Below are 13,682 nucleotides of genomic sequence, written 5' to 3'. Positions count from 1 at the left end.
TGTTTTTTGTTTTTTTGTTGTTGTTGTTTGGTGTCTGACTCTCTGGCTGTCCTTTGACCCATTCGGCTCTCCCTGACGTATGCATTCTCACGATTCCCGTTCCCCGTGCCTCTCGCTCTAAACCCCAGGGACGGGCCTGGACCACCACCGAGAACATCGCAGAGAGCTACGGCGAGGCCGCGCGCAGGCCGCGCCACACGGCGAATAACGGAACGGTTGTGCAAGTAACCCGGCCTGTCAGCACCCGTGCGCCGTGCGTGTAAGACACGTGCCGAAGAAGGGAAGCCGCCCTCCACGCAGGAGCGAGCGAGGGCACCCCCACGCCTCGCGGTCTTCGGGACGCCGGGAGCCTGGCGAGCGAGGTTTGGCTGCTGCGGCGGGGAGACGCTGAGCCCAGATGTCGGGGGCTGGGAAGGACCTTCGATGACGTTTTCTTTCTCGTGTGCGTCACACTCATCCTCTTCTGTGGTGGGGGACCAATACCGCAGAGCCGGGGCCCAGCGTCGAGACGGAGGGTGTCGCCTTCTGCCCACTCTTTCAGTGAGGGGACAGTCCCTCTAGGGGGCCGGCGTCCTGCGAGGGCTCAGACTCACCTCCGCCCTGGGAGGGCGAAGCGCCCAGCCCCGATCCCCGTGGGCACGGGACCCTCGGGCCCCTCTCGCGGGGACACTGTCGAGCTGGGTGCTCGCCTGTCCCCCCCTCGCCCCGACAATCTGCGGCGCTCTTCGCGTGTTTCCTGGCTCAGCCGTGCACTCGCAACGCACCCCACAATTGCCGCGTCTCTCAATGCCGACGGCAGGAGGGTTTCACGTTTTCCAGCACGGGACAGCCCCAGCAGCTCCGGCAAGGACGCGTTCACGCGGTCCAAGCCTTTCTTCGCGTTTTTCCGCAACCGAGAAGTCACCCCCTCTTTCCCTGCCAAGAAAACCGTGTCCCGTCTTCAAGGACCGACATGGGGTTGTCCCATGTTTGGGTCCCCAGCGAAATGCCGAGGTCCTCCATCAGCGACTGAGGAGTGACGCTGTTCGTGGACGCGCTCTCCTCCGGCCTCCCGCCTCCCTTCCCCGCTGCTCAACCACCCTCCGGAAGACCCTGAAGACTAACTCGACCACCTCGCCTCCGAGGAGCATTCGGGGTCCCCCGCTCCACGCCTCAGGAGAACCGACCGCCACCCCGACTGTGCGAGGGCCGGAGGTTACCCACACCTGTGACAGGAGCGCTTTGCACACGACCGTCACATGACTTTCCCTCTCCTCTGGACCCCTTGGAAGACAAGACTCGGCCTTGTTTATCCGGCTGTGCGTCCTCTACGCCCAGCACCTCTCCCACAGCTTCCAATTGATTTTTCTTGCCTTCTCTGAGAACCTGACGTCTGGGGTCGAAGCCCAGAACGGGTCCTGAGGGAGAGTCGGGTGTCCTGCACGAGGAGCGGCGGCCGTGACGTCGGCCCGGCCGCGCTGGGGGGCTGCTGCCAGCTGCGGCCCCCGTCGGCAGCTGAGGGGACGGCGTTCCGGGAAGCTCGCGGCACTGTCCCCCGCGGGGCCGCGGTTCGCGGCTGTCCTCTCGCTTAACGCGCTTTGATTTATAGTGCTGACCCCGCGGCTGCCGGTCGAGTTTCCTTTTGGACCCTATCTCGCCTCTGACAGAGAAAGTCCTCCAATCTCTCGTCCAGACTTGAGTGCAAAATCAGGGAATGATCTAGAAGGGGCGGGGGGGGGGGGCGGCGAGTCTCCCTGATGCTTTCGGAAGCCGACGTGGCCCGCAACCTGAGCGGACGCTGTGGGGGTACTCGGAGCTCTCCAGCGTCCATCTCCTCTTTCTGCGGGAGCCACACGATGCCTTCACTCGGGGATCCTCGAGACTTTTTAAACATGACCTCGTTTAGGTAAATCACAACTGCCTCAACCCAAAATGTACGTCAAACCCTCAGAGCTCTTGGTACGTGCTAGTGGCTCCGTGGTAGCTAGTGTGCCTTGAAAATGCATGCTGCACTCCATGTTTATGTGCTGGTGTGTTTTTCAGCAAAAATCATCACCTACGCTGTGTTGAGCACAGAGCTAGGAGCTGGGAATGTGTGCCGTAACGATGAAGAATAAGATGGTCCCCAAATCCGTGGCACTTACAGACGACCTACCTATGAGGTCACACGTTAAATGACCACATAGCTCTCAGAAGCCCAATTCGGGACAGCGAAGAAGAAACCGAAGCCCCGGGCGTGGAATACGCCAGCGAACGAAGCCCGAGCAGCACTCGGACGCCAGCCCCCCCCCCCCGGCCACGCGTCCGCCACCCCTTCACCCCGATTCGGCGATCACGGATGAGAGGCAGCACGCGTGCTCTTCCCCCTCCAAAACTGGTGACTAAACAAGGAAAGGAAGACAACCTCCCAAAAGCTACGTGGGAATCCAGGATCGGCAGAGAACGGCGCGGACCATGAAAATGAATTTGGGAAGGTTACGGCAGGAAAGACAGCTGCTGATGGCACATTAGCCCCTGCCGGATGCCGGAGCCGGTCCCTCGGCCAAGCCGCACGGCAGGAAGGTGCCGGCGGTAACTCTAACTGCACGCGTTAGGGAAAAGAAAGAGAAAGCATCTTCTCTGATCACGTAGACCCTGAGCAAAGAAAAACGTTTATTAAATACGAGACACGCGGCTTCCTTAACGCTCCCGAGGACACGTGTGTTTGCTGGTGTCGATGCTTTAAGCGTGCAAACAATGAGAAAAAGGTCTTCCCCGATCGCATGTTCGGGGGGCTCCTCTCAATTTCCCCCTCACGGAGAAGTTTTACAAACTGAAACTGGGAGGCAGAAACCTTGGCTGACCAGAGCCGTCTCTCAACACATTTGTCAGCAGAAGCACGTGGGAGAGAAAACACCGCCCAGCCACGTACCAGCAACCTGGGCGGCAGGGCGGGGCCCTGTGTCGTCCCCAAGCTGGTTAAGTCCGGGCTTCCCGGCCCATATTCCCGCTGAGCTCAGGACCAGAACCAGGAAATGCCAGATGCAAACGGCTCAGGGCACCACCGGGTACTGATATACCTCCCTCCGCTCTCCTAAAAACCACTGTATCATCAGGGAGATGCAGTGAGATATCGCCTCACACCTGTCGGAATAGCCATCATCAATAAATCAAAGAACAAGTGTCAGCAAGGATGTAGAGAAAAGGGAGCCCTCACGCACTGTTGGTGGGATTGCGAATTGGTACAGCCGCTCTGGAAAACAGTCTGGAGGTTTCTCAGAAAATCAAATATGGATCTACCTTTTGACCCGGCAATTGCATTTCTGGCTATTTATCTAAAGACAACCAAAATAATAATTTTAAAGACCTATGCACCCCTATGTTCATAGCAGCACTATTTACAATAGCCAAGATATGGAAGCAACATAAATCCCCATCAACAAACTATTGGATAAAAAATTTATGGTTCATAAATACAATGGCATATTACTCAGCTATTAAAAAAAAAATGAAATTCTACCATTCTCAATGACATGGATGGACCCAGAAGTTATTATGCTCAGTGAAATGACAAAGATAAATACTGTATGATTTCACTTACATGTGGAATCTGAGGTACAAAAAGAACAAACTAATCAAAAACAGACTCACAAATAAAGGGGACAATCTGTGATGGCCAGAGGGGAGGGGGTGGGGGCCTGGGAGAAAGGGGCGAAAGGTTAAAGAAGGACAAATTAGGGGTTGACGGATGGTCACGGGGACGGGGGGCACAGACAGCAGTCAGGTGATGGCTGGGTGGAGGCCCAGAGGGGAGAGAGCAACCGGGGATTGTTTCGTAAACTATATAAATGTCTAACCCACGCACTGTACACTTGAGACCAATAATAAAATAAAATTTTAAAAATAAATAAGAATGAATTGAATTTTTTAAAAAAAATCCACTCTGCTGAAATGGCAGCTTATGCGGACCAGCGAGGAGATGGGCGGGAGCGGCCGGAGGCGAAGCAGGCGCGTGGCCCCCGCGGAGGCCGCCGGCGCCCCGGGCGACAGCGCAGGGAGGGACCCACCTGCCGCAGCTTGGCCCCCACCATGGAGGCGCTGCTGTCCAGCACGAACACCACGTTCTTCGGGAGCGGCGGCAGGTCTCGGGGCGCGAAGTAGTGCACGAAATAGCCGTCGAGAACCTGGCGGAAGGAGCGCGAGGTCAGGACGGGAGCTCCGGGGACAGGCAGAGGACGAGCGGAGACGCACGGGCCGCGCAACCCCCGAAAGTCGAGGCCAGCACGAAACTGCGTGTGGGGTCAGGCTCCAGACCCAGGGCGCGCATCCCGGGCCCGGCCCCTCCGAGAGAAAGAATTGCTAATGTAATCTGCATAAGGATAAAATCGCCCCTTAAAAACGTACCGACTGTGTTGACTGATGCAATTTTAATTATCCATCCGCTGTCCCTGCCCCCCCCCCACTTGGGAAACCGGCTTCCTTCATTATCCGGTTTTTACCAAGCGCCTTACACGGTGGGACGTCAACGCCGTCCACATTCCACATCAGTACGCCCTAATATTCCTACCCTGACTCTGGCACGACCAGACCCAAAGGGGACCTGTCTCTCTTAGCTAAAATTGTAGAAGAACTAAAATTTTAACTTCATCGAAGACATCGCCGGGAAGTCTGTAGATTCATTCGGTCTCCAGATTGCTGAAGTAGGAACGAGCCACCGTCGGCCCCCACCAAAGGGACACCACCAGGCTCCTTGGAGTCTCATTTTGGGTAAAAACGGAATTCCCAAGAATCGGAAAGTCCCGTCTCCCTTAGAGAAGCATCGGAATCCCCAGTTCTGAGTGCAGCTAAACGAATCAAACAGGAGCGACGAACCCCTTACCTGGACGTCCCCAATGCTCTGCGCTCTGTTGACATCGTACCTAACGATGAAATCTCCCAAAATGCCGTTCTGGGCGATCTTCGCTTGTTGTACCACACTTGGCTTAAAAAGGACTTTGGCGAAAGTTTCGTTTTGGTTGATAACGGTAGAAGGAGGTGGCCCAGTATCGTCTGTAAACAAAATACAACTTTTGTATATTTGAATACGTAAAGGTTTGTATTCTCTACGAACTTCCTGGACTTTGTACTGATAATGTATCACAGCGCAAGAGATATGCAATCACGTATTTCCCCTTTTGCCTCCTTTTAAATCTTTTCTGGTGAGAATATTTAAACACACAAAAGTAGAGAGAAAAGCATGTCACAATGCAAGAGCTATATTATCATATATTTCACCTTTATGCCTCCTACAAAATATTTTCTTATGAGAATTTTTAAACACATAAAAGTAGAATAAGACGAACTTCATGCAACCATTTGATAATTATCAACGTTTTAGCAATCTTTTGCATGTTTTTATGTATCCCCTCACCGTTTTTTGCTAGAATATTTTAAAACAAATCCTACATGTCATATTTCATCCATAAATACTTCAGCATGACTCTCTAAGAACTTTTTTTTTTTTAACATAACCACAGGACCATTATCACAAGTAATAAAATTAATGCTCAGTGCTTTATTATGGTGCAATTCCTGTCTACATTTAAATTTTCCTGACGCTTCAGAAAATGCATTGGAATGGCTGTGGTTTATTGGAATTAGGACCGAAACAAAGTCCCGACATCACGTTTGGGTTATGTTTCTCAGGTCCCCACCTTTTCTCCACTGCGACATAATTGTGTTGTAAGACGCGGGTCATTTGTCCCGTAGAGCTTCTCACATTCTGCATCTCCTGATGGTTTTCTTGCCCTGCCTTTCAACTTTTCCCTCTCTTCCCCTGGTTTCCAACCTTGGCTCATACTATAACATCTAGAAAAAATACTGAAGCCCAGGCCCAGAGCCCGTTTCATCAGTCTGGGACACAGCCCCGCCATCGAGACTTTTAAAATTCCCCACGCGAGTCTAATGTGCAGTCATGGCTGAGAACCACAGCTCGGTCCCCCGTATTTCCTGGTGTTCTGACAGGTGGAGCTGGAGGCTTGGTTAGACCCAGGTTCAACGCCGTTTGCAAGGACACCTCACAGGCAATGCCGAGGACGCACGACTTCATCGCGTCCGAAGGTACGTAGATCTAGGCGCCTACTTTCAGGGGTGTGAGACTGGCGGTGGGTTCCGGTGCGGCCAGTCGGATCACCCACGACGGGAGCTCCTCGCCCACTCTCATTCATCGTTTTACCAAGCACTGATGTTTGTCTAGGTCCACTACTGCATCAGAGTTGCAAGAGCGTGGCTTCTGATTTTGTCACTCCTATCATTCCTTCCATATGGAACTCCTCCACAAAGAACACCATTTCCCCATCAATCCTTTGGTTGCCATACCATATTTTTTTAAAAAAACAAAACAACAAAAACACCTTTCCTAAAGCTTCCCCAGCATGAATCGTAGGATATAAGTTATAATCCCAGAAAGATAAATAGAAAAGTGGATTTTATATGATTTAAGAAAAAGCAGCGAGATGACAGATTAAGCCACGCACATCCCATTTTTCAAGCCTGACCTTCGCTTCCTGTTGGGACACATATAGAGTTATTTTCGTGGACTACCCACCTTTACAAATCCAAACGGCCTCATGTCTGCACGTTTAGCAACAGAAACCCAGATTTTTGAGATCTGCGTACATCATAAAGAATATGAAAATAAAATGGAGAATTCATAACCATTCATAACCATCACTGTATATGGAGACTTTTTATCCAGACACTGAGTCAAAGTCAAACTGAAAATGGCTGCAAAGCATCTGACCATCTTTTTAAATCTATTAGAGGTGATACCGTGGAGTGAGCTGACCAGCAATTTTCCATCCCTAATTAGCAAAATAAAGGAAACAAAGGATAATTTGCGTGGTGATTTGTATTTAAGAATAAACTTCCTTCTGCTAAGGGTTTATTACTAGTTAAAGACAAAGGAACCTTAAACGTTTCCTTTAATAGAACAGAGACAATGTTGGTGTGACCTTAACAGGAACCACAGGGCAGAACCGAGTCTCCTGGTACTTGCATTTCTCAGGGGCAGGAACCTGGGGAGCGGCCACAGAGCTGGCCAGGAGGAGAGTTCGTTCCTGCAGAATGGCAGTTGCCTGGGCGGTCACGTGCTTCCCACAGCTGTGCTCACCTGACAAAAGAGCTGGGCAGATCTCAGAGGCACACTGATGAGCGCCAGCGCCCAGTTCACCTGTCTGGCAGGTGATGCTTTGGAACCAATAGATGGTGGGAGGAAGGAAAAGGGGCTGAAAATAGAAAAGTCCTTGAACTTGAACTAGTCCTTCTTCCATTGTGGTTACTGGTCAAGCACCGGGGATGACAGGCACGAGGACATCCTCGCTGAGAACTCAGGACCGCGAGGGAATGAGAAGGACCTGCACTTGTCCCTGGCTCTGCCTCATCATCTGCGGGACTTCGGGCGAGTTACTAGGCCTCGGTGACCTCATCTGTAAAACGGATGAATAGTCTACCAAACCCACGCTCTGGAAAAGATTCAGTTATGCAACGTGCTTAGTGCCTTTGCGATTTGTGGGGAGCAGCCTTTTGAGCTCATATGATCATGAACCTGAAACATGTACAGAACAGAAGAAGGACCCGGGGACTAAGTGTAAGACAGTCCAACATGTCAAACCCGGGGCAGTACTTGCAACGAAAAGGTAAGAACTACTGCCGTGCACAGCGTGGCTGAGCCTCCTAGTCATTCTGAGCAGAGCACAAGATACGAAAGAACATTCTCCCAGCTTCCACGGACTGACATAAGGTCAAGGAGCAGCACTACTCCTCTGAGGTAACTGCAGTAGAACAGTGGTTACCTGTGCGGGTGAGGACTGACTGGGAAAGAGTCTAAGTCCGCCTCCTGGAGTGGTGGGAATACTCTGTCTGGACCCGGATGTAGTTGTATGGGTGTATACATAAGTAAGCATTCATCGAGCTGCACACACAAAGATGCATACGCTTAATCTTATGTCTATTCCAAAATAAAAATTTAAAGTCATTGGGAGCTGGGTAGCAGGATAGACCTCAACCCAGGGACAGAGTCAGCAGCAAGCACTTTTCACGCGGCGACAGGAAGTGGCGAGAAAGATGGCCCGTTGGCCGAGGCCGCCTTCACGACTCAGCCCCTCAGAAGCGTTTGTGCCAACCCTGGGTGACTCAGTCACCTGCAGGGATGGTGTGGAGCAGCTGTCACACACGGTCTTGGATCAGCAGCATCGGCATCACCCGGGGACTTGCTAGAAACACAAATTCGTGGGCCCACGCAGACACTCTGGAGATAGGACTCAGAAAGCTGTATTGTAGCAAGACTTCCAGGGGCTTTCGGCTCCTGCACAGAGACACTGGCCACATGCCTTAGATGGATGTGACTGGCCGGGTCTAGAAGGTCTCCAAGTTTAACATTTTACTTAACTGCAATTAGATGTGACTGTCTTTTTTTTTTTTTTTTTTTTTACTGCCTACAGTATCCGGTCTTCCTAGGTGGTCTCCCATTCAAGTACTAACCAGGCCCGACCCTGCTTAGCTTCTGAGATCAGACGAGATCGGGCGTGTTTTGGGCGGCATGGCTGTAGACAGATGTGACTCTTTATGCTGTTATCCTGTACCTACTTCTTGTTTCAAATCTCTCTCATTGAAATGCTCTTTAAAACGACCCTGAATTGATACCATTCATGACTGAATGAAAGTACTGAGGATTAAAAAGTATAATTTCTCTCTTCATAATTCATTTGACTAGGCTCTTTGATATAAGTCATGAGAAAGGATAGTGTATTATTATTTGGTTTCCTATTGACCTCTGATGGTTGCTAGTTCTTGATGCAAATTCATGAGATTCCTCTAAATGGGCTTATTTCATCTGCCCAAATTGTGGGTTGATTCCCGATTTGGTCACTCACCAAGAGACCGAGCTCCCAAGGCCGACTTCTACCCACTAAGAACCAGACAATCGAATCGATGTGGCCCGTGAATTTTCTACTCTCAATCAAAAAAAAAAAAAAAAAAAGTTGGCTGGGAAAAATTCCAGATTAATGGCTCTAAAAAATGAAATCCTCTATTTATTGGAGGAAGAAAAAAAACGTTTTGGTCAATGAGGTTAGTGTGTAGGCTGCCTGACCGTTACCAACCAAAAAAAATGCCAAAGCAGAATGACAGATGCTCTTGCGTTTCCTGACGGCGAACTGCGGCGCTGAGGTCACGGAACAGCTCGTCGGCCCCAGGGCCTTTGCGAGCGGGGCCCCCGGCAGTCAGCAGTCGCAGGCTGGGCTCTGAAGGTGATGAAGAGCACACGGGAGGCTGGGCTCGGGCCAGAGCAGCCAGACGCCGACCTGCTTTCCTGATGGGAACCTGCGTGTCTGCTCCGCCTGCTGGTTTTCTCTCCCTTGCGTCCCCCGCTCGGGGTCGGGGCCGGGCTGGGGCGTGAGCTGCGGAAACTGCCCCGAACTGGAGGAGGCAGAGTCTTCTCCTGCCGTCCCCATCTTGAGTCTTGATCCAGGCAGCGGGGGTCTCGTGCAAGACGACCTCAGTCGCACACAGCCGCCTCCGGCGCGTCCTCGGGGATGGTCACTAACGGCTCCCTCCATCCCTCGTCCCTGCTTCTCGGGTCGCCGGTGGCATTCCCATGCTGCTCTCTTCCTGTCTAAAACCCAGCATTTTCGAACGAGAAAATATGCATGACTTTAGAGGCCACATAATACTGAGTTTGGGCTCTAGAGTTTGATAGACTCTAAATGACTTAGGATCTCCGAGCCTCACTCAGTTCAACGTCTGTTAAACTGGAGAATCCGCATCGTAGAACCATGTCCGAATCAGGAGAGATCACACGCTCAAGGGACTGAGCCCATTTCCTAGCACACAGTAGGTACTCCACACACGTTAGCCCCGCAACCTCTTCCCCTTCAGAAGGAGCTTCTAGTACTCTCTGCCTAGGATAAAGGGCAACTCACGAGTTTAAAATACTCTTCGAAAACATACACTTTACATTTTCTCGTAACAGGTTTGTCTATATCACTGAGAGCGCAGCAGAAATGAATATTCATTATTTGCGGAGGAAACAAAGGCACATCATAATAAACATCCTAACGGGAACCCAAGAATGTTTACACAGAGAACAACCTTGATAAAGCATAACATGGTTAGTGGCTTCCCAAGGGTTCCCTGAAATTATACACAGAATTTTGCATGAAAGCAGGCATGTTTATTTTTTATTTTTTTTGCTGGAGAGACCGTCCATAGCCTCCATCACACTCTCCAAGGACCCAACAAAAGGTAAGAGCGATGTAGACAAGAGCGATTAAACATCCCTCCCGCCGAGTCTGTCTTGTAGTGACAGGCGCTGCATGTATTTTGTGTCAAGGGTGAAGAAAACAAAAAGTATGTCCTCCGTTTTGTCCTAGAAGATGGATGTTGTTCACAAATAAACATTCTCCCCCTAGACGACCACACGGGGATAAGAGGAAGCCAACTGCTACGCGAAGTGTCTAAAGGTGAAAAGATTAGGTGCAAGGAACCACGGTCAAGGACATCAGCTGGAAGCTACGCCCCTTTGGGTGAACTGGCAGAGAGATTTCCTGGCCTCGGCTTCCTGTGGGCCCCCGGGGCTGCCTGCAGTTGGAAAAAAGCAGCCAACACCTGGTGATTTTGCAAAAAGATGTCCAAACAAACACTGCCTGCTCATTTCCCCTTGGAAAAGGGGCCGAACTGTTGTTCTATGTTTGTTTACGTAACCCACTCACCTGGGCTCCAGTGGGGAGATGTCTCAAATACGGGGCAGCCAAAAATACCACGGACAATTGGGCAACTGGCCCTTGATGGTAGCCATAAAGTCCTAATTCGAGCAAATCAGCAGAGGATCAGAAGTGACGTGCACGGAGCGCACAGCACAGGGACTGCAGGTGGCAATACTCTGAGGCACAGTGGAAAGTTGCTGAGGGAGATCTTAAAAGTTCTCGCCACGAGGAAAAAAATTCTGTGATGATGCATGGTGCCAGATGCTAGCTAGACTATTGTGGTGATCAGTTTGCAATACGTACAAATATCACATCATTACGTTGTACATCTGGGACCGATATAATGTATATTCTTTACACCTTGATTTAAAACAACTATCGGCTAGGTCTCAGGGGGGAAAAAGTGGTAAATTTGAGGCCACGAAGATGAGAAAGAATTTGGCTCAATACCGTCTTAAGTCCCCTATTATATATATTTTTCTTACCAGAAGAGGGCTTTCTTCCCTATATTGGTATTTGGTGTCTTATGTCCTTCGGGGAAATAGCATCATATGGCTATGGCAGCAGCATGCGGCATGGAATAACAATGCAAAGTTACAGCTGGAGGAGTTCCAATGCAACTCGGTCACTTGAGAGCTAAGTGGTGTTTGCCCAAATTTCTTAGCAAATTAGCTTTCTTCACTACTTCCTCGATGCTCTTTCCTCTTATTCGCTTGACTTCCACGAGAGCCATGCGTGAAAACAAGAGCAACCACCTCGCACTTTCTAAACGCACTGACCTGCTAAAAACATGCATTATCCCCCCACAATGTCATTTCATCTCCGTCGAAGACCTCGACCCCTACCTGCTCTAAGTCCTTGACAGTGAACCAAGTGGAGGCCCGTCCAGAGCCGTGCCAGAGCACGAAGGAGTATAAGATCGAGAGGGTTCCCTAAAACACCTCTGCGCCATCTTGGCGCATGCAGGAAGACACGGCCCGGTCGTTGAGAAAACCTGGGTGACACTTTATAGATCCACCTCACAGCAGCCCAGAGGTGGGAGCAACGTCACTGTCCTTTGGCAGGTGAGCGGATAAACGAAACACAGTCTAGACACGCAAGGGAATACTGCTTGGCCACGAAAGTGAGGCGATCCGGCCACGTGCCACGGTGTGCGCGAAGCTCGAGGACGGTATGTGGAGCGTGGCGGCGGCCAGGACCCGGGGCACCAGGGCTGCTGCCGCAGCACGGACAGAGCTTCGGTTTGGGAAGACGAATGCGTCCTGCGGACGGGGCGCACAACGGTGTGACCCACCTCAACGCCACGACCTGTGCGCTCAGCAACGGTTAGGACGGTCAGCTTGACGTTCTGTGCTTTTTACCGTGATTGAAGACTTTCTTTAATTTCTAACAATCGCCGACACTAAGCTCTTCAAGGGCAGTGACAAGGCAGTGGACACCGTCAGCTTCCGAGCACCTGGTCCAGTGCCAGGCACGTGGCGAGAGCTCCAGACAAGCTCGCCGAGCACCCACCCTGCAGGCGGCATGCGGCTGGCAGAGGGGTCGGAGAGCCCTCCGAGAGGGTCGTCTTGCAAGTGTTTTGGCGCGTGTGATACAAGCTCTCGGTAACCCATGTCACGTGCCCTTGACCCAGCCACCTCCGGTTTCAGCCTTGGCTCTGGGGGACAGTGCCAGATGCCCAGACAACACCCTGCCTCGCGCACCGAACTAAGATGGCAAGAAAAAGGAAGCAAGGGTGAGGCCTCCCGGAGAAGAGCAGGTTGCTCGCCAATGTCAAGTTAAAGAGAGAAGGTCACCCTCCCGGGTCTCTCTGAGTCATCTACTCGCAGCTGGCCCTGACTGACCTACAGCCATTGTCAGAACAAGCAAAATAACATGGTTTCTTATCTCGGTATTAAAAACCAAACAAAACCGAACCAACTATGGAGCCAAATGATTCATACCTGAATCATTTCTGCACCGGACAATCCTGGAAAAACCCTCAAGTAACCACCAGATTCTTTCCTGGCAAACGTGCAGAGGCCGAACGGGGCCATGCCCTTCCAGCTGCAGAGCGGGGATGGGGTGCGGGGTGGACGCGGGAACTGGGACTGGCCGAGTGACCGTCGCGAGGCAGCCCTTGGACAGGATGAAGCTGCCGGATCTGGCGAGTGAGACAGGATGCCCAGGCACACTGGAATTTCAGATAAACAACAAGCGATCCTTTTTCAGTGTAAGGGCGTCACATATAATGCACGGGGTTAGGCTGTTTATCTGAAATTCAAATGTCATCCGGCAATCCTAGCAAAGGAAGAAGACGTCCAGATTTTTGCGACGAGTGTTTTAGAGCCAAAGTCTGTCTCCTGATTCTTCTGGAAAGCAAAGCGAGAGCTACACCCAAAATGAACCACCTTACACCAGAAAAGGGTTGAAACCCCAACGGCATTTTCATTGCCCGCAATTATTATTCCTAAGTGACAAATACTCATCCTAGTGCCGGCACCATGCTGGGTACCTAGACTACAATCCAAAGAAAACCTTCGAAACGGAACGCAGAGTCCTGAGGCTAACAGACCCGACAAAGGAAAACATGACTTTCGAACAGATTCAACGGAAAGCCTTCTCGGGCGTCTCCTGAAGTTCAAGACACAGTGTGTCTCCAGTCAGAGGTGACTTTTCTTGCAGGATATGGGGCTGCAGGGTCCCCAACCTCACCTTCCAACATGAAGGGGATGAAATTGTATTTTAAGCAGTTCTTGTCTTTCCAATTAAGTGTCCTCGGTTCTTAGGATTATTGGAAGGTCAACGTTTTATTAGAAGCTTACACAGGAGTGAAGCAATTCAAAGCGAGCCGTGGGCGGAAGCCCCCCTCGTCCTACCAAAGGAGGCGGCGCTCACCCCGGAGAACGCAGTACACACCACTTCCAGGGCCCCCGGAGGCGGTAGGGCTCTAACGGCCTAAAACGCATTTTTTTTTTTTAATGTTTTTGAGGTAAAAGTCAC

The 13,682-nt window shown here is 51.1% G+C and overlaps 1 protein-coding gene and 1 pseudogene across 3 annotated transcripts in view; both read right to left on the bottom strand.

Moving 5' to 3' along the window:
* ITIH5 (inter-alpha-trypsin inhibitor heavy chain 5) overlaps positions 1 to 13,682 on the bottom strand; it is a 58,529-nt gene that overhangs the window by 18,307 nt on the left and 26,540 nt on the right. For all 3 annotated transcript variants that reach the window (XM_016136401.2, XM_016136403.2, XM_016136402.2), the window contains 2 exons: positions 4,838 to 5,007; positions 4,026 to 4,142 (listed from right to left, as the gene is read on the bottom strand). In XM_016136401.2, the coding sequence (XP_015991887.2) occupies positions 4,026 to 4,142; positions 4,838 to 5,007 (287 nt within the window). The remainder of the gene's footprint in view (positions 1 to 4,025; positions 4,143 to 4,837; positions 5,008 to 13,682) is intronic.
* Positions 8,430 to 8,548, bottom strand: LOC118608917 (annotated as a pseudogene).

Source organism: Rousettus aegyptiacus, unplaced genomic scaffold (genome assembly GCF_014176215.1).
Source record: "Rousettus aegyptiacus isolate mRouAeg1 unplaced genomic scaffold, mRouAeg1.p scaffold_m13_p_10, whole genome shotgun sequence".
In the NCBI taxonomy this organism is placed as follows: domain Eukaryota; kingdom Metazoa; phylum Chordata; class Mammalia; order Chiroptera; family Pteropodidae; genus Rousettus; species Rousettus aegyptiacus.
This window is presented reverse-complemented; position numbering and strand designations above follow the sequence as displayed.